Here is a 26,700-nt window from a genome sequence, read left to right as displayed (position 1 = left end):
AATCATAATCTTTGGTTCACAACATAGTCTCATGGCAAGCTCTTTGGATATTAAATTAGTTATTTTTAACCTTGCAAAAAGTAAACTATAAACTAAGACCCTGACACTTATTTCTAACCATAGTCTCTGCCTCCTTCATCCCCTCTCCCTGCTTCCCTGACCCCCAAAATGATCATAATCATGTTCATCATTCCCTCGCTTTTCTTTTTATAGTTTTTTCCTGTATTTGTATGTATTACTTAAATTCTTTTTTATTTTAATTTTTAAAGGGCATTTAGGTTTTATAAAAAGGTTACCATGCACAGTGAGACCTTCCAGGGCTTATTTTTTCCCTTAGTCTCATCCACAATTCTGCTGTATATAACAGTTGTTGTTTTGCTTTTTATTTATTTTTAATGTTTATTTATTTTTGAGAGGGACAGACAGAGTACGAGCAGGGGAGGAGCAAAGAGAGAGGGAGACACAGAACCTGAAGCAGGCTCCAGGCTCTGACCTGTCAGCACAGAGCCTGATGCAGGGCTTAACCCCACAAACTGTGAGATTGTGACCTGAGCCAAAGTCAGAGGCTTAACCGACCGAGTTACCCACGCACCCCTGTTGTTTTGCTTTTTAAATATCTGTTCTGTTGATGAGCACTTGGGTTGATTCTGGGTTTTTGCTATTGTGAACAAATACTGCTATCAACTTGTACATATGCCACATGTTGTACGTATATAAGAGATTCTCCTAGATGTACTCCGACTAGAACTGCAGGGTTATAAGGTATGTGAATATTCAACTGAAAGAGATCATGCCAAACTGTAAGCTAAAGTGGTTACATCAAGTTATACTCCTTTCATAATACATAAAAAAATTCTTTTACTTCTTGCCAATGGGGAATGGGTGGGAAAAGATTTCCTACTGTGGTTCCAATTTACAATTCTCTTAATGTTACATGTAATGATGTCAATCATCTCTTCACGTATTTATTGGCCATGTGAGTGTCCTCTTCTGTAAAAAAAACATATTCATATATTTTGTCCAGTGTTGCATTAATTTTTTGTGTTTTTCTCACTGATTTGTAGAGTTCTTTTTATGTTCTTGACATAATCTTTTTCATGTTGTATACACTGTATCTTCTCCTACTGTATCATTTGTTTTGTCACTTTATTAACTTGGTTTTTTTTTTGTTTTTTTTTTCTCTTTAATTCTTTTAAAGTTTATTCATTTTGAGAGACAGTGCACATGAGCAGGGGAGGGGCAGAGACAGAGGGAGAGACAGAATCCTAAGCAAGCTGTGTGCCATCAGCACAGAGCTGGACACGGGCCTTGATCTGATGAACTGTGAGATCATGACCTAAGCCAAAATCAAGAGTTAGATGCTTAACCAAAGTAAGCCACACAGGTGCCCCCCAAATTTCTCAGTTTTAGAGTCCAATTTATCATTATTTTTATAACCAATGCTTTCTGTGTCTTTTAAACTCTTTGCTATACCCAGGATCAAAAAGCTATTCACCTATACTTTCTACTAAGAGCTTTTAATTTTTTCATTTTGTCATTTAAGTCTTAATCCATCTAGAATTGATTTTTCTAAATAGTATGAAATAGGATTCTGTTGGTATGTCTTCTAAAATCAAGAAATAAAATACCCATAAATAAAAATATTCTGCTTTTATAGGATAGTCTGGAAATTTTATGGATGGTCTGGAATTAACCTTCCACTGTAAACACTAGAAACTAGGCAAAACATAGGAAACAACTATTTTTGGACACTGGACAATAGGCAGCTAAGAACTGTGATCCCTGAGAAAAGGAAAACAAACACGATGAGCCCTACCTCAACCTAGGCTTCCTGTCTAGAGGTAACTCCTGAACTACAACTCAGACAGGGGCATCCAAACAATTTGGCAACTTCACGGAGTTGTGGAGACAGAGACTAGAGTTTAGGGAGGCTAAAGCAGCTAGACTTTGCAGAACACAAGAGGAGGGAGCTAAAGAGAGACAGAGCTCTAGAAATCTGCATAGGCTCCCCTTGAATTTTGGCTGAATAGCAATTTGAGGAAAAGAACTATTACCAGGGTGAGTTGTAAAAATAACAATTACCTGAGTTCAAAGACCATCTTTAATCATCTGACTTTCCTCCAACCAGAATAGAGAGACCTCCCTTGAAATTTCTATAGCAATCAAAAGAACTAAAAAGGGCTATGCTTTAGGAGTAGGGCTAAATTAGTTCTAGAGTAAAAACTACTCTATGCTCACACTAAAAGAGCTTAAAAACAAACCTAAAAAAGAATCAAAGTAATCTATAAGGAACTTAACTGCATGCCAGCAAAAAAAAGAAAGAAAAAAAAAAAAAGAAAAAATTTCAACATTCTTTAAAGGAATGTAACAAAATCTAACACACAGTAACATTAAATTAACAGTGTACAGGGGGTGCCCGGGTGGCTCAGGATTAAGCGGTCAATTCTTGATTTCAGCTCAGGTCATGATCTCACCTGATGAGTTCCAGCCCCACGTCTGGCTCTGTGCTGACAGTGCAGAGCCTGCTTGGGATTCTCTGTCTCCCTCTCTGTCTGCCCCTCTCCCACTCACAATCTCTTTCTCTCTCTCAAAAATGAATAAACATTAAAAAAAATTAACAGTGTGTGATACCCATCAAAAATTACTAGACATACAAGGAAACATGAAAATTTAACCTGTAAACCAGGAGAGAAATCAGTCAATAGAAACAGACTCAGAAATAACAGAAACAAAAGAAATAGCAAATACATTAAGCAGCTGTAGGATTTAGGAAGGTGCAAGAAGAGTAATCTCATTCCAGACATAGGAGAGCTCCTATGCACATGCAAGTCTTCCCCCTGGGCCTCTTGTGCTTACAAGAAAGACTAGGGACAGGGCAGGAGCCTAGAAATGGTCTACCATAGTAGCCTAGGCATGAGAAAGGTGATTGGCAATTGTTAGGGGACAGACACAATGCTCCACCCACCTCCCCTAGACCTTTCTCTTCTATTAAGCAAAAGCCTTAATCCCTTGGGGGATGGGCAGCAAACCCTTTCATCCGGAGGGCACTGGTGAAGATCCCCTGCTTCTGGGAAAAAAGTAAAAGCAAAAACCCTCCACTCCTGGTGAGAGGCAGGAAACCATCTTGGGCCCAAGTTCCTGATACCAAGTAGAGATTGGCCATAGCTGGGGGAGGGAGAAGAAACTCTTCAAAGACTAACCACAGATACAAGGCAGAGTTTAGTTGTGATAAGGAAGAAGGGTAGGAAAACTAAAAGTCTCACTCCCAAGACATAGGCACAGGGTCTAAGTAGACTGCCTAAGACAGAAGCAGGACCAGATAACAGAGAACCTTATTACAAATCTAGCCTACATAAAAAGCAAGAGTGGTTCACCAGTGGAAGAGAGGCAAGAGTATGGAGAGAATTTGTCTGTGGTACAGGCGTGCAGGGGTGGCTAAAAGTTGAGAGAGGGAAGAGGAGAACAGTGAGAAAAAACAGAGCCTCTGACCCCAGCCCCCAGTCTAAGCACAAAGCGACTTACTGTTAGAGGGATTTGAACTTTACAGCACAATAAAGGTACCAAAAGCCACAACAACACCCAAATTGAGCTTGACTGGCTCAATCCCCTAACAGAAGAAGATGCCTGCATATTTTCAGATTCAAATACTACTTACCTCAGTCGCTACTGTTCTACACATGATGCTTGGCATATTCAATCACATATTACAGGACAAAAAAGCAAGACATAAAAAACACATATGTCAAGAGATAAGGTAGTCTCAGAGATATCTAGATGTTAAAACTATCAGACAGGGATCTTAAAATAACTATGATTCAGGGGCACCTGGGTGGCTCAGTCAGTTGAGCAAATGACTCTTGATTTCAGCCGAGGTCATGATCTCGTGTTTCGTGGGTATGAACAGCATGATGGGCTCCACGCTGACAGTACGGAGCCTGCTTGGGATTCTCTCTTTCTTTCTCTCTCTCTCTCTCTCTCTGCCTCTTCCCTGCTCACTCTGTCTCTCTCAAAATGAATAAACAAACTTAAAACAATTTTTTAATAAAATAAAATAACTATGATTCATATATTAAAAGATCTCATGGAAAATGTACACAGCATGTATAAATAGATGGAGAATTTTAAGGGAAATAATAGAAATAAAAAAACATGATGCCAGAGATGTAGAATTTCTCTGACAAGCTCATCAGTAGACTGGACACAGCTGAGGAAATAATCAGTGAACTTGCAAATAGGACAATAAAAATAATCTAAAGCAAAACAAAAAAGAAAAACAGAATAGAGCATTCAAAAGCTAAAGGCCAATATCAGTCTAACACATGTGTAATTAGAATCTCAGAAAGACAAAAGAAAAAAAACACAGCTGAAGAAATATTTGATGACATACTGGCTGAGATTTTTTGAAAAATGATAAAAGATATCAAACCATAGCTCTATAAAGTTTAGAAAACTCCAATCACAGGATAAATACCAAAAAATACCTAGTTTTGAAGTTTAAAAACTTTGACAGTAACTAGAAGGGGTTAAAACATTACATAGAGAGGAACAAAAACTGGCAGGCTTCTCACTTCTCTAAGTGACACTTAGTGACACTAAGCAGGCCAAAAGACAGGAGTCACATTTTAAAGTATTGAAAGAAAAAACTATCAACCCAGAATTTTATACCAATAAAAATATCTTTCAAACGTAAGAATGAAATAAAGACTTCTTCAGACCAACAAAAGCTAAGGGAATTCATTGCCAGCAGATGTGCCCTATAAGAACATTAATGGAAATTCTTCAGGCGGTGGGAATAAGATAGCAGATGGAAACTGAATTTACACAAAGGAACAAAGGACACCAGAAATGGTAAATATGTGGTTAAATATAAAAGAACTCTTTCAATCTCTTTAAACAATCTCTTGATTGTTTAAAACAAAGAAAACAACAAAGTAATATGGAATTTATAACACCTTTAGAAGTAAAATGTACGACAACAGCACAAAGGATGGGAGAAGGAATGAAATATACTGTTGTAAAATTCTTTCATTATATGAGAAATAATATTGTATTATTTAAAGATAATACTTACAAAGATGTATAGTGTAAAGTGGGAACAACTGCTAAGAAAATAAAACAACAAGGGGCGCCTGGGTGGATCAGTCAGTTAAGTGTCCAACTCTTGCTCTTGGCTCAGGTCATGATCTCGAGGTTCACGAAATTGAGCCCTGCACTGGGCTCTGTGCTGACAGCGCAAGGCCTGCTTGGGAGTCTCTCTCTCTCTCTCTCTCTCTCTCTCTCTCTCTCTCTCTCACTCTCTCTCTCTCTCTGTCCCTCCTCCACTCGTGCTCTCTCTTAAAATAAATAAATAAACATTGAAAAAAACCCAAATTGGGGCGCCTGGGTGGCTTGGTCAGTTAAGCGTCTGACTTCGGCTCAGGTCATGATCTCACGGTCTGTGAGTTCGAGCCCCGCATCAGGTTCTGTGCTGACAGCTCAGAGCCTGGAACCTGTTTCAGATTCTGTGTCTCCCTCTCTCTCTGCCCCTCCCCTGTTCATGCTCTGTCTCTCTCTGTCTCAAAAATAAATAAACGTTAAAAAAAAAATTACAAAAAAACCCCCCAAATTATATCTAATAATACAATAATGGAGATAAAACAGGATCATTAAAAAATACTCCATTAATTAAAAAGATGGCAGGAAAGGAGGACAAAAGGAATGAAGAACAGATGAGATACAGTCCATAAAGAATAAGATGATAGATTTAAACCTATTTCAATAATTATATGAAACGTAAGTAGACAACACACTCCAAATAAACGACCAAGATTGCCAAATAAAAAGCAAGACACAAGTATATGCTGTCTATAAGACTTACCTTAAGCACGGCTATATAGATAAGTTAAAAGTAAAAGGATGGAAAAGATATCCACTGAGAACAATAACCAAAGGTGAAGTAGCTATTAGCGGCCATATGTTAATATCAAAGAAAGATTTCAGAACAAAGAATATTACAAGAGATAAAGAGATATTTCACAACATTAAAGGGGACAATTCATCAGGAAGGCAACAGCTTCATTACATATGAAAAAAACTGATAGAACCTAAGAGTCTCCTATAGACCAACCTTTCCAGTGATAACAACTACAAACTCTGGACCAAATGCAAAGATCAATTACCCGAGAATTCTGAATACTACACTAACTGCAAGCAGATTGCAGAGGGACATTAAAATATGGAGCACACCACTGAGAGGGGTGGGGGGAGGTGTCCTGCTTTTAGGGGGCTTTGCCCAGACAGTGGGCATAAGTTACAAAGTAGCCTAATTTAGGCAACTAAAAACTCCAATAGAAACCCTGACGTCTTCCTGCCTGGAGGAAAGAAAGGATTCTAGGCAACCATGGCCGCCACCAGAAAGAGTAGAGAATTCCAGAAGAGAGAAACACAGAAAAGGATGCCTTAAGTTTGTGAATGAACACCAAGTATCTCATGCTAATCCCTCCCTGAATGATACACATGCAGAACAGATTCAAAGTAGTACAGAAAAGCCTGAAAGAATTGAACTGAAACATGAAGTACAACACACAAGCGGCATAGCTTGTTAATTGCCAGGTAAAACAAAACATCAACATTCCTCAGTGAATATCACAGAACTCAGGGCCTACACAATGCAACATTCACAATATCCAGGATACAATACAAAATTACTCACCGTACAAAGGAGGAGGATATGACCCATTTTCAAGGGAAAAGACACTAAACAGAAGACAATCTCAAAATAACAAAAATATTGAAATGTTCAGACATAACCAACAGAATACAGAAATAGAACCACATGTTCAATTGATTTTCAACAATAAAGCCAAGGTATTTCAATGGGGAAAAGATATTCCTTTTCAACACAGGCTGCTGGATATCAAATGGGGAAAAAAAAAATCTTGACCCTTATATCATTTAGTATTGATACAAGAATCAACTCAGAACGGGTCCCAGACCTAAACATAAGAGCGAAAACTATGATGCAGCCATTTTGGAGAAAAGTCTGGCATTTCCTCAAAAGGTTAAACATAAGAGTTACCATATGACCCAGTAATTCCATTTCTACGTAATATCCAAGAGAAATGAAAACACATATCCACATCAAAAATTGTACATACATGCTCAAAACAGCATGATTCATAACAGTCAAAAAGTAGAAATAACCCAAATGTCCATCAGTTGAAGAACAGATAAATTAAATGTGGTATATCCAGACAATGGAATATTACTTGGTTGATACACGCTACAACATGGATAAACCCTGAGAACACATATGATTTCATTTACATGGAATGTCCAGAAGAGGCAAATCCATAGAGACAGAAAATAGATTAGTAGAGAGCAGATGGGAGGTTTGGAGGAGGTGGCTGAAAGGTACAGTGTTTCTTTCTGAGGTGAGGAAAACGTTCTAAAATTGTGGTGATGGCTGCACTACTCTGTTGATCATACTAAGAACCACTGAATTATATACACCTAAGGTATACAACTGCTGGTATGTGAATCATACCTCAATAAAGTTATTACAAAAACAGAGAGCTAAAACTATAAAATTTTTTCAAGAAAACATAAAAGATTTGTATCCTTGGGTTAGGCAGGTTTCTTACAACACGACCCATAAATGAAAAAGATAAACTGGACTTCAAAAAAATTTAAAACCTCTGTTCTTTGAAAGACACTATTAAAAATAAAATAAAAAGGCCAGCCACAGCCTGGGAGAAATATTTCACAAAATATCTATCTGAAAAAGGACTCCAAATACATAAAGAACTCAACAACAAAATAGGACAATCCAAGTTTTAAAATGGGGGAAAAAAGTTGAACTCTTCACCAGTAAAAATATAAGAATGGCCACTAAATACATGAAAATAAAGCTTTCATCATGAGTCTTTAGGCAAATGCAATTAAAACCAGACGGAGAGGGGCGCCTGGGTCGCTCAGTTGGTTGAGTGTCCGACTTCAGCTCAGGTCATGATCTCATGGTTCATGAGTTCGAGCCCCACGTCAGGCTCTGTGCTGACAGCTCAGAGCCTGGAGCCTGCTTCAGATTCTGTGTCTCCCTCTCTCTCTGCCCCTCCCCCACTCACACTCTGTCTCTCTCAAAAATAAATAACCATTAAAAAACAATTTAAAAAAAAAAAGTGGGAATGCAAGTTGGTGCAGCCACTCTGGAAACCAGTGTGGAGGCTCCTCAAAAAATTAAAAATAGAACTACCCTATGACCCAGCAATTGCACTACTAGGCATTTATCCAGGGGATACAGGTGTGCTGTTTTGAAGGGACACATGCACCCCCATGTTTATAGCAGCACTATCGACAATAGCCAAAGTATGGAAAGAGCCCAAATGTCCATTGATGGATGAATGGATAAAGAGAATGTGGTATATATATACAATGGAGTATTACTCGGCAATCAAAAAGAATGAAATCTTGCCATTTGAAACTACATGGATGGAACTGGAGGGTATTATGCTAAGTGAAATTAGTCAGAGAAAGACAAAAATCATATGACTTAACTCATATGACGACTTTTAAGAGACAAAACAGATGAACATAAGGGAAGGGAAACAAAAATAATATAAAAACAGGGAGGGGGACAAAACAGAAGAGACTCATAAATAGGGAGAACAATCTGAGGGTTACGGGAAGGGTTGTGGAGGGGGGTGGGCTAAATGGGTAAAGGACACTAAGGAATCTACTCCTGAAATCATTGTTGCACTATATGCTAACGAATTTGGATGTAAATTTAAAAAAATAAATAAAAATTAAAAAAATAAATACAGTATTAAAAAAACAAAAAGACGAAGATACCACTACAATGCCTAGAATTTTAAAAACCGATAATACCAAGCATTAGAGAGATTATAGAGCAACTGGAACTCTCCACTGCAAATGAGAATATGCAAAAATGGTACAGCCTCTTTGGAGAACAGTTTGACTATAAGGTTAAACTTTTACCATATGACCCTGCAATTCCACTTATAGCTACTCAAGAGAAATGAAAACATGTATCTACCTAAAGCCCTGTATATTAATGTTATTTCATGGCAGCTTTAATCATAATAGCCCCAAACTGGAAGCAACCCAAACGTGCATCAACAAGTCACTGGATAAACAAACTGCAATGAAGTTACCCAATTAAAAAGTAATTGCAATTAAAAGAAACAAACTACTGACACACACAACTATAAATCTTAAAAGCACTACACTAAATGAACAATGCCAGACACAAAAAAGCTACTTATATGATCCTATTAATTTGACATCCTAGAAATGGCAAAATAGAGTAACAGAAAGATGATCAGTGGTCAACAGGGGTAGTGCTACAGGGAAAGGTCTAACTATAAAAGGTCACAAGAGAAGTCTCTGGGTGGTGAAAGTATTCTTCTATCTTGATTGTGACGGTGGTGATTATAAAACTATGTACATTTACCCAAACTCATGAAACTGGACATGTTAATGCAGGTAAATTGCATTCAATAATGTTGATTTTCTTAAAAGGGACAATCAGTTTCACTCCTTTTCTAAAAGGGACAATCAGTTTCATTCCTTTTCTAAAGACTACAAAGGTTCTCAAGATCCCAGGTAATTCCCAAAAGGTCTCAACATCCATTGTGCTCTAATTTTAGGACCTGACCTTGATTTCTACTCTTTACATGCCTTATGACTGAATGGATAGCACCTCTGAAATACGAAACTCTAAACTGTGTACATGGCTCTGAGAATCCATAGACCAGGCCAACCTAGACTGTGCTCTGTACTACCATCACCAGCTAAATTACAGATGCAGTTGAACATTGTTTGATCCTTCTGAATTTTTCTGGCTTACTTGCTTGCTTTTCTCATCTCCTCACTAAAAAGAATTTACCACAAGTGTCCTGTAGCTCATTCCTATACAGGGAACAAATCTCAGTTTCAGAGACAGCAACTTGAGTCAGCCGTTCAGCTTGAAACATGTGTAGTCTATTTGTCAATGTCTAACAGAACCCACTGCACTTTCTACAAAGAATAATCAATTTCTCATTATATCAACACTCCCCAAATAATCAAAGGCAAATAAAGCATACCACAATCAAGAGAAAAAGTAAGTAGACTGGGCTATCAACAGCAACTGGGTTTTGAGGAACAAGCAAAGGCACTCAGAAAAGGGGCGGGCACCCAGAACTCAAGGTGGGCTTTCCCACACATCTACAACAGGAACAGACTGGAAATGTAATAGAGCAGTTCATGGGAACTGTATTCAGAGTATAATTAGGACCTTGGGAAAAACCCACATTAATCATTCACACGGACATCTCCAAAGAAAATGAAAAAGAACAAGATGTGGAGAGAAGGGTAGGGCACTTGCAGGTTCTGATGTGGACAAACTCTGTATTACCAAAATGTTTCGGAAGACACCACCTTTTAAAATTAATCTTGCTCTACAGCTCAGCAGAGTCAATAGTAAGTGAGAGACTGCTAGTAGCAAAGAGATACAGCAACTAATAAAAGAACAAACAAAACCAACTCACACGTGTTTACAACCAGAATACAAATACAAATTTAAAACTGTCTGGAAATAAAATGGAATACACTTAAGCAGAAAGAGAAATCTTCATTACTGTAGTTTACCTCCTGCAAAAAAAATCACGGTCAGTGTCTTTTATTTATGTGTGAACCCATCTTCCTGGTAGGCAAACTGACCTAGGTTGAGGTGATTGCATCTAGTGCTCTAGTATAAATCATAAATGATAAGCCTGGGGGAAACAAAAGCTAGATGTTTTGAGGACTGAGTTGGGCTGACACTCACCACAAACTTCTCACCATTCTGCTCCACATGTTTGTATGTGGGGACCGATATGGGCACAGCTTGCTTTTCTGTGTAGTCATAAAATGATTGTCCCAACGAGTCTTCACTGGGATCTAGGTTATCTGCCTCATGTGGAGGCACAGACAACACTGTCAAGATCAATTCCTTCTCGCCTGCTCGGATCAGGTCCACCACCTGCTTGTGTGTCGCCCCCTCAACATTCACGCCGTTCCTAAGGGGAAAAAGGGAAAAAGACAATCCCATAAACAAGAAGGGTCCAAACACCTTGTATCTCCACCCTCCTACCCCACTCCAGTGTCATGCAGTATGAACCATAAAAACAAAATTAATTTGGCTCCAGAAAGGCTGTTTATATTTTTATAGATCATAATGTGAAGAACTGTTTGTAAACTTATAGCAGGGAGAACAAAATGGAAACGTTGGAGAGGACCTGACCCTCCAAGCCAGAATCCCACACTTCGTTTCAAGAAAGCACACGGGAAAGAGGGCACAAAGCTTTCAAAGCTAATTTCCTCACCCTAACCAAGCATGTATACTATGCAGTCAAAGTAGCTTTTAACAATCCTGCCATTTGAACTGTACTTAATCCTTTTTAAACTTTCTGAAATTTCTGTTATCAGAAAGTTTTTACAAAATGTATTCCTTTAATTTGTAAAAAGACTCAAAAAGGATGACTTAAGATAATTTATATATGTGTATCTGATTTCACCTCATATCTTCAAATCATTCAACTTAACTTTCCTTTATACGGAGTTTCATCACCTTAAGAGTTAAATGGTATAGATATTCATACACACTAGTCTCATTTTTAAAAAGGCAAGGGGATGGGCGCCTAGGTGGCTCAGTTGGTTAAGTGTCCAACTCTTGATTTTGGCTCAGGTCATGATCTCACAGTTCATGAGATCAAGCCCCATGTCAGGTTCTGTGCTGACAGCATATAGCCTTCCTGGGGTTCTCTCTCCCTGTCTTTCTGCCCCTCCCCTGCTTTCACATACTCACTCTCTCAAAGTAAAAAAAAAAAAATTTTTTAATAAAAAAATTTTAAAAAGACAAGGAGATAACTAAATTTTCATTATCTTAACTAGCTTCTTTGTCCTCCCAATCATGTCAGTTAATCTCTCTTAGCATTCTATCTTCTTTCTGTGCTATCTCACTTAAAACTCTGTGTAATCAGTTCAAGATAAAAAAAAAATGTACATCTAAAGTTATATAGGGGCGCCTGGGTGGCTCAGTCGGTTAAGCGTCCGACTTCGGCTCAGGTCATGATCTTGTGGTCTGTGGGCTCATGCCCTGCACCGGGCTCTGTGCTGACAGCTCAGAGCCTGGAGCCTGTTTCAGATTCTGTGTCTTCCTCTCTCTCTGACCCTCCCCCGTTCATGCTCTGTCTCTCTCTGTCTCAAAAATAAATAAACGTTAAATAAATAAATAAATAAAATAAAGTTATATGGTAAATCAACCTACTCATTCTCCTCCCTGTTTCACTGTACATAAAAAGGCTGCAACTAGGAAAAGTACAAGGTTTGGAAGAACAATAATTTTGTCAAAAAAGATGCTGAGTCTCACAAAACTCACTCAGCAAACTGAAGTACCTTCCCACAATGCTGACCCTGCCTGCCATCTCAGCGAAAACCACTAGGCAGCTAGCTGACCAAAGGTTCCCTCCATGGCTATCCCATGAGAGTTAGGAAACACACACCTGGCCTTTAGTCAATTTGATAAAAGCTTATGTACCCTTTAGAGTTAAGCTCTTTTTCAGTTACAAACCATTAGGATTTTTCCTTCCTGAAAATGATGCTAAGTTTAGTAACAAGCTTTCCACAAATGTTTCAGTCACTGGAATTGTCTCTGTCAGACTCTGGTATCTGAAACATCCATTTACATAAACAGAAAAGGCAGGAGGTCATCCAGCTAAAGCTCTTTCCTTTTGGGTTAACAACCTAGTCAGTAAATCAGCACGCTAGACATTTCACAACCTAAAGTCTAACTTATACACACAAAAATTCAATAATTTTACAATTGGCTACCTGTAGAAGAAAATAAAAGCACCCTCACCACTGATTGGGAACTGGGGCTTCTAAAATTTGAATCAGGTCAAACTAGTAATCAGGAAAAAGTGATCAACTCTGATCACAGAACCAGATGGTAAAACAGAGAGAAAATAGGCATTGAAGCTAGATCTACATGGGTTCAAATCCTGACCCTGCCTTTAGTACTGGCACTGGTCTTAACTAAGTCATCTAATCTTTTTTAGCATTGATTTCTGCATCTGTAAAGTGGGGACGATAGTAAGTCCCAAACAAGGTTATTGTGAGGATTGATGTAATGAAACATGTAACCTGCTGGGAACACCACCTGAACACTCGCATTAGAAGTACTGTGTAGATGCCTGTTACAAAGAAATTCTGGTTGAAGAAGAAATGGAAACTAAAGTTGGGGATTGCCAAAGGATTTCATCTAAATCTTAGCCTTATACAATCAAAAAGAATGAAATCTTGCCATTTGCAACTACGTGGATGGAACTGGAGGGTATTATGCTAAGTGAAATTAGTCAGAGAAAGACAAATATCATAAGACTTCACTCATATAAGGACTTTAAGACACAAAACAGATGAACATAAAGGAAGGGAAACAAAAATAATATAAAAACAGGAAGGGGGACAAAACATAAGAGACTCTTAAATATGGAGACAAACACAGGGTTCCTGGAGGGGCTGTGGGAGGGCGGATGGGCTAAATGGGTAAGGGGCGTTAAGGAATCTACTCCTGAAATCACTGTTGCACTATATGCTAACTAATTTGGATATAATTTTTTTTAATAAAATGATAAATAAATAGATAAAAATTAAATCTTAGCCTTATTAATAGTTCTGAGAAAATGTTTTGCTGGTAGAAGAAAAATAAAATTGAAAAAGCAAAAGTTAGAAATCAACAGAAAACTTCATTTACCCCTGTGAGTCTTAGCTTACTTATGAACAACCTTAATTTTTATTGTTGTTATTTTGTTTTTTAAGTTTATTTATTTGTTTTGAGAAAGAGGGAGAGTGTGCATGTATGGAGGAGGGGCAGAGAGAGAGGGAGGGAGAGAGGGAGAGAGAGTGACAGTCCCAAGCAGGTTCCGCACAGACAGCATGGAGCCCGATATGGGGCTCAAACTCACAAAGCAGGAGATCTTGACCTCAGCCAAAATCAAGAGTCTGACACTTAACCAACTGAGTCACCCAAGTGACTTAATTTTTTTAACAAAGTGGGAAAAACCCACATTTTAGAGGCCGAATAAAACATTTTAGATACTAAAACAAGATTTTTATGTTAGTAAAATCAATCTTATGAGATGCACATCTATGAAAAAATGTTTAACAGCTCTGCTCAAATCTTATTTTCAGCTCCCTCATTTTTTTCCTTTAAAGGATCTTTAACCTGGGGTATAGTTGTCAATAGACTTTGGGGGTTATATAGCATTATATAGACTATAGCATTTGTATGAAAAACTGTATTTGTGTGCATATATGCATTTTTTCCAGAGGAAAGGCTTCAAAAGGGAGCAATGTAACCTCCAGAAAGGTTAAGAACTACTGCTCTCAACACACACTTCCTCCACCCATTGAGTTTTCGAGTTAGAATGCACTGTTCCCAGGGTCACTCGCAAAAGCAAGCCCAAAAGTCATCAAAGAAACAGAAGTAAGGCTTATTCCAGGAGCCAGGGAACTTGCCTATTTTCACTTCTTTATCAGAAAGACCAAGCTTCAAATTGGCTACCATCCCAAAAACCTCTTTAAAAATAAATTTAAAAAATAAAGACAGGAACGAACTACCAGTCTCACATTCTAAACACACTTGCTGGAAACCAATTTGACAATAAATTTCATATATTGAAAATAAATAAATAAATAAATAAACACACTTGCTAATGTTTATTTGGTTCAACTATAGAAAGAATGCTATACATTCTGCAATTTAATACAAGGCTGGAAATTCCTTCATTCTTCAGAGAATGAAATGAAGTTAGTAAAAAATGCTAGACAACTAATTTCAAAAAGGGCCCTCTGTCAAGAATTAAGAGAGCTTTACAATCATAAAAATGTTTATATGGCATCCTCTTTTCCACTAGAATTCCTCTATAACTAAACTCAAAGTAAGTGTGGCCCAATTTGGACAATTCTAAAGACATAAATAAATGCAAACAATAAATTCTGCAATAAAGGGAATTCATAGCAGTAGACTTCTGGTTCAAAGCATGGGTTTTAGAGTCAGACAGACTTGGGTTTGGTACCACTTGTACCATTTAACAGATGAGAAATTAGGTAAGTTATTCAATTTCACTAAACCTCAGTTTCCTAATTCATAAAATGGCACTAATAATACCTATAGCTAACAGAGTGAGAACCAAAATGGGATAAAGCCTTAGAACATGGTAACCATTCAGTAAATGATAGCTATTGATTGGGGTGCCTGGGTGGCTCAGTTGGTTAAGTGTCCAACTTCAGCTGAGGTCATGATCTCATCGTCCGAGAGTTCGAGCCCCGCATCGGGCTCCATGCTGATAGTTCAGAGCCTGGAGCCTGATTCAGATTCTGTGTCTCCCTCTTTCTCTGGCCCTCCCCATTCATGCTCCGTCTCAAAAAAATAAACATTAAAAAAAAATAAAAAATAAATAAATGATAGCTATTTATATGATAGTATTTGTGTCAGTTGGGTAAACGGGTTAGTAGCATGTTAGCCTCCTGATGACACAACCCTTTCCACCGCCAATTTCCCTCGCCTTTCTTCTTCTTGTCTTTATAACATGATCTATGGGCACCTGCATGGTTCAGTGGTAGAGTGTCTGACTTTGGCTCAGGTCATGATCTAGCAGTTCTTGAGTTCAAGCCCTGCATCAGGCTCGCTGCTGTCAGCACAGAGCTTGCTGTATCAGAGAGATCCTCTGTCTCCCTCTCTCTCTGCCCCTGCCCTGCTTGAGCTCTCTAAAAAATAAACAAACATTAAAAAAAAAACTATTATAACATAATTCAGCTGGAATTCATTTGAAAATAAATGACTCAGTTCTCAACCTATGCTGATGGGGATCACAAGAAGGGTATCATTTTCGTAAGACCACTGCATCAGAGAACCACCTAGTCCTACACCATGCAGAAATAACTCTGCCCAATAGGGTCTTACTCATGTATGTTCTTCCAGAAAGAAAGGGAATGGCTTAAACACACTATCAGAACATTTTCCTCAGATAATGATTAAACAAATACAGCTAAATGTTAATTATAAAATCTAGGTGGCACAAATGCAGAGGTATGCACTGTTCATTTCCTTCAACTTTTCTGTATGTCTGAAATTTTTCATAATAGGTGAGGAAACAAAAGGCTACCAAAAATCTCCCAACAATCCAAATAAGACCAAATTTTGTTTTCTTAGGTAACTAGGTGATACCCAAAATTTCCTTTGTGTTTTCAGCACTATAAAGATATACCTAATAATTTTATTTTTTTTTATGTATTTTTAATTTTATTTTTGAGAGAGACAGAGCACAAGTGGGGGAGGGGCAGAGAGTGAGAGAGAGTGAGAGAGAGAGAGAGAGAAAGACAAAAATCCAAAGCAGGCTCCAGGCTCCAAGCTGTCAGCAAAGAGCCCAACATGGGGCTCAAACTCACAAACTGTGAGATCATGACCTGAGTTGAAGTCGGTGCTTAACCAACAGAACCACCCAGGCGCCCCAACTACACAAAGGTTTTTAAACAACCTCCCTATTTTCTCTACAATATATCTTCTAGGAAACTGGGTGAAGGCTCACAAGTTGGAGAAAAACAGACTCTTGACACATGAGATGAGGGACACTGCTTTGACTTTTCACTGCTTAATTTGCCCAGTTAGTGGGTACAGCAATACTAGACACTTAGACTATAAAAGCAAGGAACTATTCTACTGAAATCTGAATATCTGTCCTTTCTAATTTTGCAGTTCAGTCATTTGACTGGCTTAGATTGGTTACTTTTCTTTCTTTCTTTTCTTTTTTTAAATTTATTTATTTATTTTGAGAGAGACAGAGAAAGAGAAAGAGAGCAGGAAAGGGGGGGGGGAGAGAGAGAGAGAGAGAGAGAGAGAGAGAGAGAGAGAGAGAATCCCAAGCAGTCTCAGTGCAGAGCTGGATGCAGGGCTCACAACTGTGAGATCATGACCTGAGTCAAAGTCAAGTCAGATGCTTCACTGACTGGACCACCCAGGCACCCATCTTTTTTTTCTTTCTTTCTTTCTTTTTCTTTTTTTATGAGCAAGCTCCAATGTGGGGCTGGAACTTATAACCCTGTGATCATGAGTCACATGCTCCACCAACTGAGCCAGCCAGGCATCCCAGATTGGCTCCTTTTCGTCGAACTCTGCCTCCTTACTATCTTACTTAGGCAAACAATCAAGCCAGAAAATATTTTTATTGACTAATAATCTTAACACTCATGCTGTACTTTGCCTTTAAACTCTTGAGATAAGAGATTCAAACATGCATAAGCCATGAACATAGCCACAGGAAGTGTAGCTTGGATATGTCTACACAAAATTACTCTTCTGGACGACTAAATACCAAGAAATTTTTGGAATTTTGTTTCAGAAATAATAACATTTTCATCTTACATTTTATTGTAATTTATTTATCCTAATTTATTGATAAGAAAAGAGAAGTATAATTAGAGAAAAGTAAATGGTCAAAGGTTTCTAAAATGTTTGAGCCTTGGGGCACCTGGGTGGCTCAGTCGGTTAAGCATCCGACTTTGGCTCAGGTCATGATCTCGCGCTCCATGGGTTCCAGCCCTGCATCGGGCTCTGTGCTGACAGCTCAGAGCCTGGAGCCTACTTCGGATTCTGTGTCTCCCTCTCTCTCTGGCCCTCCCCCATTCATGCTCTGTCTCTCTCTGTCTCAAAAATAAATAAATGTTAAAAAAAATAATAAAATAAATACATAAATAAAATGTTTGAGCCTTTTCTGTTTTCTTTTTTATTTCAGAGAGAGAAAGAATGCGAGCTGGGGAGAGGAGCAAAGGGGGAGAGAGAGAGAATCTTAAGCAGGAGCCCAATGTGGGACTTGATCCACGAACCTGGGATCGTGACTTAAGCAGAAATCAAGAGTCAGATGCTCAACTGACTGAGCCACCCAAATGCCCCGAGCTTTTTCTAACTGTAAATCTTGTCAACAACTTAAAAAGTGCAAAATTATCATCGCAATTACTTTTAATGTTAACTTACATGGAAAATGAGATGATGACTATGTAAATAGGTAAAAATGCTTTTGAAAGTAATTTCACTGGTAATATGCACTAAAGTTATAAAAATGTTCACATTTTTTTCAACTAAAATGGCATTATGAAAATTTATCCTAAGGAAAACATCAAAACAAGAGCTCCAAGAGGGAAAGAACTTCACCGTGGCATGTAGACCACTCTCAAGTCTATGTTGAAAGAAAAAATGAAGTAACCCTAAACAAAGAAAAAGGTTGTTTCCAAATTTGTTCTTATAAAAAGTCAACAACAGAGGGATGAATGATTAAGAAAATTAAAGCACAAATTGAATATAAAACAGTTATTTAAAATTGTACATATGAAGAAAATAATCTGGAAACATGTTTGACCTGATGTTAAAAAGTGGATTATAAAACGCAACTTCTAAAAGGTAACATAGGGGCGCCTGGGTGGCTCAGTCGGTTGAGCGTCCGACTTCAGCTCAGGTCACCATCTCTCGGTTTGTGAGTTCGAGCCCCGCGTTAGGCTCTGGGCTGATGGCTTGGAGCCTGCTTCCGATTCTGTGTCTCCCTCTCTCTCTGCCCCTCCCCCATTCATGCTTGGTCTCCCTCTCTCTCAAAAATAAATAAACATTAAAAAAATTAAAAAAAAAAATAAATAAAATAAATAAATAAAATGAAAGGTAACATACAAGAAAATCTAGGGTATGGCAAAGAGATTTTAATACAACAATAAAAACATGATCTATGAAAGAAAAAATTGCTAGGCTGACCTTTACTAAAATTAAAAACTTCTGGGGCATCTGGGTGGCTCAGGCAGTTAAGTGTCTGACTTTCACTCAGGTCATGATCTCATCGTTCACAAGTTTGAGCCCCATGTCAGGCTCTGTGCTGACAGCTCAGAGCCTGGAACCTGCTTCAGATTCTGTCTCCCTCGCTCTCTCTGCCCTCCCCGACTCACACTCTGTCTCTCTCTCTTTCTTTCTCTCTCCAAAATAAATATTAAAAACAATTAAAACTTTTGTTCTGTGAAAAATACTGCTAAGAGACTGAAAAACAAGCCACAGCATGGAAAAAAATATATGGAAAATGCATATCTGAAAAAGGACTCATATCCAAAATACAGAAAGAACTCTTAACAACAAAAAAAAAAACCCTAATAAAAATTGGGCAAAAGATATGAACAGAAACCTCACCAAAGAAGATACACATAGGGCAAGTAAGAGTATGAAAAGTTGGGGTGCCTTAACTCTTTTATATACAACAGTCGGTAGAGCATACGACTCTTGATCTCTGGGTTGTGAGTTCAAGCCCCACACTGGGTGAAGAGATTACTTAAGAAAAAAAAAAAAACTTAAAAAAATATGAAAAATTCATCACTAGTGAATTGCAAATCAAAACAAGGTACCACTACACACCTATGTGAATAACTAAAATCCAAAAAAACTAATGATACAAAATGCTGGTGAGGATGTGATACAAGAGCAACTCATGTTTGGTGAGAATGCAAAACAGTATGGGCACTCTGGAAGACATACTGACCAGTTTCTTAAAAAGCTAAACATAGTGTTAACCATAAGATCCAGCATTCACACTACCAGGTGTTCACCCAACTGAGTTGAAAGTTTATATTTACACAAAAAAACTGATGAGTGTTTTTACCAGCTTTATTCATAATTGCCAAAAACTGAAAGCAACCAAGATATCTTTTATAAGGGAATGGATAAAAAAACTGTGGTACATGTAGACAATGGAATATTATTCAGCTATAAAATGAAATGAGCTATCAAGTCACAGAAAGACATGGTGTGGGAGGAGAGATCTTAAATGCATATTGCTAAGGCAAAGAAGCCAATCTGAAAAGGCTATATACTTTTAGTAATTATTTAATTGTGTATATATATATATATATATATATGACTCCAATTATATGACATTCTGGAAAACCCAAGATCAGTATGTTGCCAAGGGCTTAGAGGGAGGGGAAGGATGAATAAGTGAAGTGCAGGGGATTTTCAGGGCAGTAAAACTATTTTGTATGACACTGTAACAGCACATGACATTATGCATTTGTCAAAAACTATGGAACTTTACAACACAAAGAGTAAACCTTACTGTATGCATTTTTTTTTTTTTTTTGCAGAAATCAACTAATAGGGTGGGAGAATCCCAAACTGTGACAAGAGAATCTAACTGTATTTCAAATATATTTCAAACAACCTCACCGAAGGGGGTAGGTAATGAATGAATTCTGTAAGATAAAGACAAAAAAGGGACTGCACATTAAGTACTACACTCTAGTCAATACAACTGCTTCCCAGGGTTAACAATTGCTATCCATATATACTGGAGTTGAGCAATTAAGTAAATGAACGGTGAATGTGGGGAGCCAAACTTCTTATTGTTGAAGTGGAAATGTACAGATCTGCAAGAGGAGGGTAACAAAAGATCCATATGGAAATGGAGTAAAGCTAGAGACATCGATAAGAACTCATGTTTAACTTAATATAAAGATGATTATAGAAATATTTATAGACACGTGTATACACAAGAGTTAATGGACACACACTTTTTTTTTTTTTTGCTTTCAGCTGGGAGGAAAAAAGAAGCTACATCCAGTAGCAACGACAACACCTATCACCCTGCTCTTGGTTTCTAACACCATCCCCCAATAAAAAGAACTAGGACTCCTTGGAGAAATGGTTGATTCAGGACTGAGGCAAGAAATAACACAAGATGAGCTCAGAGCTCATCTTCTGTAATAACAGAGAGTAAAGAAGTACTCAAAAACAAAACAAAAAACCCTGCACGTTAATGGGGGTATGGCAGGGTATGGCAAAAGTGTAAAGGAGCCAACTGAAAGAGCTATCCATGGTCAAAGCTGGAACAATTAGAGGGACAAAATAGAGCAGCACTGGATTATATAATCCATATTATATAAAATAAGTATCCAGGAGCCCATAATGATATAAATGACTGAATAAATTAATACATGGGGGAGAACAGACATCTTTCTCCTATGCAGAAGAATTCTAAATAAATTATATAGATACTATACTATAAAGGAGGGAAGCATCACCCCCCCTCAAGTGTAGACTGCACATAGTGTGACTCCTATCCAAAGGGTACAGTAGGGGAGGGAAATGAGAATAACCTTACAATGAGAATAACGTTACAGTATAGAAACCTGACAAACACAATTTTGGCCAGATGATCAACATCACAAATCATAATGATAGTATGTACTCTTAATGTGAACTGATGAAAAATGGCACTTTACCTCTGTAATATTCTTCACCCAGAAACCAAAACCCCAGTCTAATATTGGGAAAAGAAAAGAAGAGAAGAGAAGAGAAGAGAAGAGAAGAGAAGAGAAGAGAAGAGAAGAGAAGAGAAGAGAAGAGAAGAGAAAAGAGAATTCAGGCAAATTCCAATAGTCAGGCATCCTATAATATACCTCACCAATACTCCTCAAAACTGTCAAGGTCATCAAAAACAGAAAACAGAAATTGTTGCAGCTAAAATGAGCCTAAAAAGACACAATGACTAAATATAATGTGGGATCCTGGAACAGAAAGACATTAGGTAAAAACTAAAGAAATAATAATAAACTATGAGCTCCAGTTAGCAATAACATATCAACATTGGATCATTAATTTAAACAAGTGGACCGGGGCGCCAGGGTGGCTCAGTCGGTTAAGCGTCCGACTTCAGCTCAGGTCACGATCTCACAGACCGTGAGTTCGAGGTTCGAGCCCCGCGTCGGGCTCTGGGCTGATGGCTCAGAGCCTGGAGCCTGCTTCCGATTCTGTGTCTCCCTCTCTTTCTGCCCCTCCCCCATTCATGCTCTGTCTCTCTCTGTCCCCAAAATAAATAAACGTTAAAAAAAAAAAATTTTTAAACAAGTGGACCATACTCATGTAAAATGTTCATAAAAGGAGAAACTAGGGGCACCTGGGTGGCTCAGTCAGTTAAGCGGCCGACTTCAGCTCAGGTCATGATCTTGCGGTCCGTGAGGGCTGTGAGTTCGAGCCCCGCGTCAGGCTCTGTGCTGACAGCTCAGAGCCTAGAGCGTGTTTCAGATTCTGTGTCTCCCTCTCTCTGACCCTCCCCTGTTCATGCTCTGTCTCTCTCTGTCTCAAAAATAAATAAATGTTATAAAAAAAAAAATTTTTTTTTAAAAAAAGGAGAAACTATATGGTGGAGGTGGGGGAAGGATATAAAGGAAATGTCTGTTTGATTTTTCTGTAAATCAAACTGTCTGGAAAAAAGTATTAATTTTTAAAATGAGATTACAAATTGTATGTAACGGTATGATTACCGCATAAATACATAAATGCATAAATAAAAGATAAAATACCAAAAGTAGGTACGTTAGTATGATAAGATGACGGGAATTTTTTTTCTTTTCTTTAATCTCTAAATTTTCTCTAACCTATTTACAATCCTTTTATAATTTAAAGAATCAATTTTATACCACCACATACCTATTAGAATGACCAAAATCCAGACAGACCACTAACAGCACCAAATGATGGCAAGGATAGGTATTAAGAAAAACACTCCTTCATTGTTGGTGGGAATGCAAAATGGCACAGCCACTTTGGAAGACAGTTTGGCAGTTTCTTACAAAACTAATATACTCTTACCACCTGATTTAGCAATTGTGCTCCTTGGTATTTACCTAAAGGAGTTGAAAATTTATGGGGCGCCTGGGTGGCTCAGTCGGTTAAGCGTCCAACTTTGGCTGAGATCATGATCTCATGGTTTCATGGGTTCGAGCCCTGTGTCCGGCTCTGAGCTGACAGCTCAGAGCCTGCAGCCTGCTTCAGATTCTGTGTTTCCCTCTCTCTCTCTGTCCCTCCCCCGCTCTCATGCTCTGTCTCTGTCTTTCAAAAATAAATAATAAGAAAAGGTTTAAAAAATTTTTAAAAAAAAGAAAATTTATGTCTACACAAAAACCTATAAACATGTTTACAGAAGTTTTATTCATAATTACCAAAAACTGAGAAACAACCAAATATCCTTCAGTAGAGGAATGGATAAACCCAGACAATGGAATATTAAAGTTTATTTTTGAAAGACAGAGAGCATGAGCCGGGGAGGGACAGAGAGAGAGGGAGAGAGAGAATCCCAAACAGGCTCCATGCTGTCAGTGCAGAGCCCAACACAAGGCTCAAACTCACAAACTGTGAGATGACCTGGGCCAAAACCAAGAGTCGGACACTTAGCCAACTGAGCCACCCAGGTGCCTCCCCGCACAATGAAGTATTATTCAGCACTAGAAAGAAATGAACATCAAGCCATGAAAAGATATAAAGGAAACTTAAATGTATATTACTAAGTGAAAGAAGACAGCCTAAAAAGGCTAAACACTTTATGATTCCAACTATGTGACATTCTGGAAGAGGCAAAACTATGGAGAAAGGTAAAAAGGTCAGTAGTCACTAGGGCTCAGGGGAAGAGAGGAATGAATAAGCAGAGCATAGAGGATTTTTAGGGCAGTGAAACTACTCTGTGTACTATAATGGTGGATACAGGTCATTAAAATTTGTCCAAACCCAAAGAATGTACAATACCAAGGATGTACCTAAGGTAAACTATGGCCTCTGGGTGACAATGATGTATCAATGTAGGTTCATCAATTATAATAAATGAGCCCCTGTGGTGGGGGATGTTTATAATGGGGGAGGCTATACATGTATGGGGTAGGAGGTATATAGAAGTCTCTGAATCTGTTCCAGTTTTGCTGTGAAACTAAAACTACTTTAAAACAGAAAAACAGGGGCGCCTGGGTGGCTCAGTCGGTTAAGCGGCCGACTTCGGCTCGGGTCACGATCTCGCGGTCCGTGAGTTCGAGCCCCGTGTCGGGCTCTGTGCTGACGGCTCAGAGCCTGGAGCCTGTTTCAGATTCTGTGTCTCCCTCTCTCTCTCTGACCCTCCCCCCTTCGTGCTCTGTCGCTCTCTGTCTCAAAAATAAATAAACGTTAAAAAAAAAATTTTTTTTTTTTAAAAATAAAACAGAAAAACAACCAAATGTTTTAAATTTTAAAAATCAAGAAAAGAAATATCAAAAAAATATATGCAAAAGTGGATCTGACCTTAGATGTCAAACACTGAAATTCCAGATCAGAAGACTAGAACTCTATCATGACTCCTTAGTAAATAATTCAATAACAAGATGGGAGTGTGCTATTCTATTTCTGTCATGAAAATCAAACCAAGATATGAAATCTTCAAGTCAAAAAAAATGCTACACCTTAGGGGTGCCTGGTTGGGTCAGTCAGTACAGCATGCAACTCTTCATCTTGGGGTTATAAGTCTGGGCCCCACATTGGGCGTAAAGATTACTTAAAAAAATAATGATTTTAAAAAGCTAGAAAAAAAATGCCACAGCTTAAAAGAGTTAAACAGTATTTTATTTCCACTTAGGAAGCTAGATTCACAAAATAATTTCAAGAGTCCCTATTTCTTTCCCTGTCCATCAATTAGAAAAACAAAAACAAAAACAAAAACAAAAACTATCTTTCCTCTCCTCAGTTAGGATTTAATGTAACCATTTTCCAGCCTGAACAACCGCTGAATATAACTGAGCAGAAAACTACATCAGGGTCTCAAAATTACAATCAATTTGCTTTTTCTTCTTGATTTTTAAGAGCATTATCATGTAATGTAATAATTCTGACAAATTATTTGTTACTAGGAAAAGAAAATATTAAAAGTAAAATGTCTGGACTCAAACTATAGCCAAAAACAAAAAAAGCAAAAAACAAACAAACAAAAAACCTCACCATGGGGAGCCTGGGTGGCTCAGTCATTTGAGTATCCGACTACTGATTTCAGCTCAGGTCATGATCTCATGGTTCATGGGATGGAGACCCTTGTTGGGCTCCATACTGGCAGCAGGGAGCCTGCTTGGGATTCTCTCTCTCCCTGTCTCTCTTGTTCTAAGCTTATCTTTGGTTAATGAGGGGAAAAAACAAAAAATGTCAACTACGTGTAAACCAAATTAAATGATTTCCAGCATTCTATGCAAAGCCCTAGCTCACAAATTCCTTGGTGTATTAAGTATCAAAAGCAAAATTCAATATTTATACCAACATTTTAAAGCACTTATACCCAGGAATTTTAACACTGGGCAAAAGAGAGTATTAATAACAATAAAATATGGCTCTGACAAAGTTGAGAAACAGAGAAGTGTGTCAATCACGTCTGATCTTCCCAAAGAGAGAAAAAAATAATAAGTACCTTGTCAAATAAGCTGCTTATCATCAACTGGACTCTTCACCCTTAGCTGGGTGTTCTATTCACAGAGAATACTGCCCGAGGCAGGAAAAGTACAAATAAGGCACACATGTATTTCAACCTTAATACCTCCTGCCAGAAGTAATAAGGGCTTATTACTTGGGAAGAAGTAACAGATTCCTCAAACTTTCTAATTCAAGGCAATTCAGTATACAAATATTACCTATGCAAGTAGATTTATTTTTGAAAAAAGTATAAAAAGGCTTTAAGATATTTTTAAAATAGGTATAAAATTACAATCAAGCTATTCGAAAAAAGCTCATTGTTATTCAATAATTACATGTAAGGCCTATGTAACCACTAGTCCCAAGAATACAAACAAACTTGTTCATTTCCCTCCTTAACGGAACCCCAGTCTTATTTTAAAACAGCCTTCCAGAGGAAAAAAAAAAGAGAGAGGTTAGAGTGGGAGAGAGACAAAGCATAAGAGACTCTTAAAAACTGAGAATAAACTGAGGGCTGATGGGGGGTAGGAGGGAGGGGAGAGTGGGTGATGGGCATTGAAGAGGGCATCTTTTGGGATGAGCACTGGGTGTTGTATGGAAACCAATTTGACAATAAATTTCATATATTTAAAAAAATTTTTTAAATAAAAATAAAACAGCCTTCCAGGGGTGACTGGGTGGGTGGCTCAGTCGGTCAAGCTCAGGTCATGATCTCACGGTTTTTGAGTTCGAGCCCCATGTGGGGCTCTCCGCTGTCAGTGCAGAGCCCGCTTCAGATCCTTTGTCTCCCTCTCTCCACTCCTCCTCCACCCTCTCTCTCTTAAAAATAAATAAAATAAAATAAAAACCCAGGGGTGCCTGGGTGGCTCAGTCGGTTGAGCGTCCGACTTTGGCTCAGGTCATGATTTCGTGGTCTGTGAGTTCAAGCCCCGCGTCGGGTTCTGTGCTGACAGCTCAGAACCTGGAGCCTGCTTCGGATTTTGTGTCTCCCTCTCTCTCTCTGACCCTCCCCCCATTCATGCTCTCTCTCTCTGTCTCAAAAATAAATAAAACATTAAAAAAAAAAAAAAACCCAAAAAACCCAGCCTCCTATATTTAAATCATTTAGGCTATAGACCTATGTTCTAGGTTGCTAAGACACACCTAGTTTATATCTGTTGTCCTGGAATAATTAAGTCCTCTTTCATTTTCAAGTGCCTTGGTTTGGGTGATAAATTACATAATCCTTATAGTTTTAGTACATTTTGTCTGGGAGACTTCTGCTAAAATGCACAAGGTTCCTGGGCACTTGCATTTACTAATTTAGATAACTAAGGGCAGAAAAGTACCTAGGGGGATTTAAGGATAATTGTTCATCCCATTGGCAGACTAGAAGAGGAGAGGAAGGTTGAGACTTCAGGTCAACTGGG

General features: G+C 38.2%; 1 protein-coding gene across 2 annotated transcripts in view; it reads right to left on the bottom strand.

Annotated features, from left to right (window-relative positions):
* SNX27 (sorting nexin 27) overlaps positions 1 to 26,700 on the bottom strand; it is a 69,345-nt gene that overhangs the window by 31,092 nt on the left and 11,553 nt on the right. For both annotated transcript variants that reach the window (XM_053214809.1, XM_027056165.2), the window contains exon 2: positions 10,805 to 11,036. In XM_053214809.1, coding sequence (XP_053070784.1) covers positions 10,805 to 11,036 — 232 coding nt within the window. The remainder of the gene's footprint in view (positions 1 to 10,804; positions 11,037 to 26,700) is intronic.

This window comes from Acinonyx jubatus, chromosome C1 (assembly GCF_027475565.1).
Source record: "Acinonyx jubatus isolate Ajub_Pintada_27869175 chromosome C1, VMU_Ajub_asm_v1.0, whole genome shotgun sequence".
Taxonomy (NCBI): Eukaryota; Metazoa; Chordata; class Mammalia; order Carnivora; family Felidae; genus Acinonyx; species Acinonyx jubatus.
Note: the sequence above shows the minus strand (reverse complement) of the source record. Positions and strands in the feature narration are given on the sequence as shown.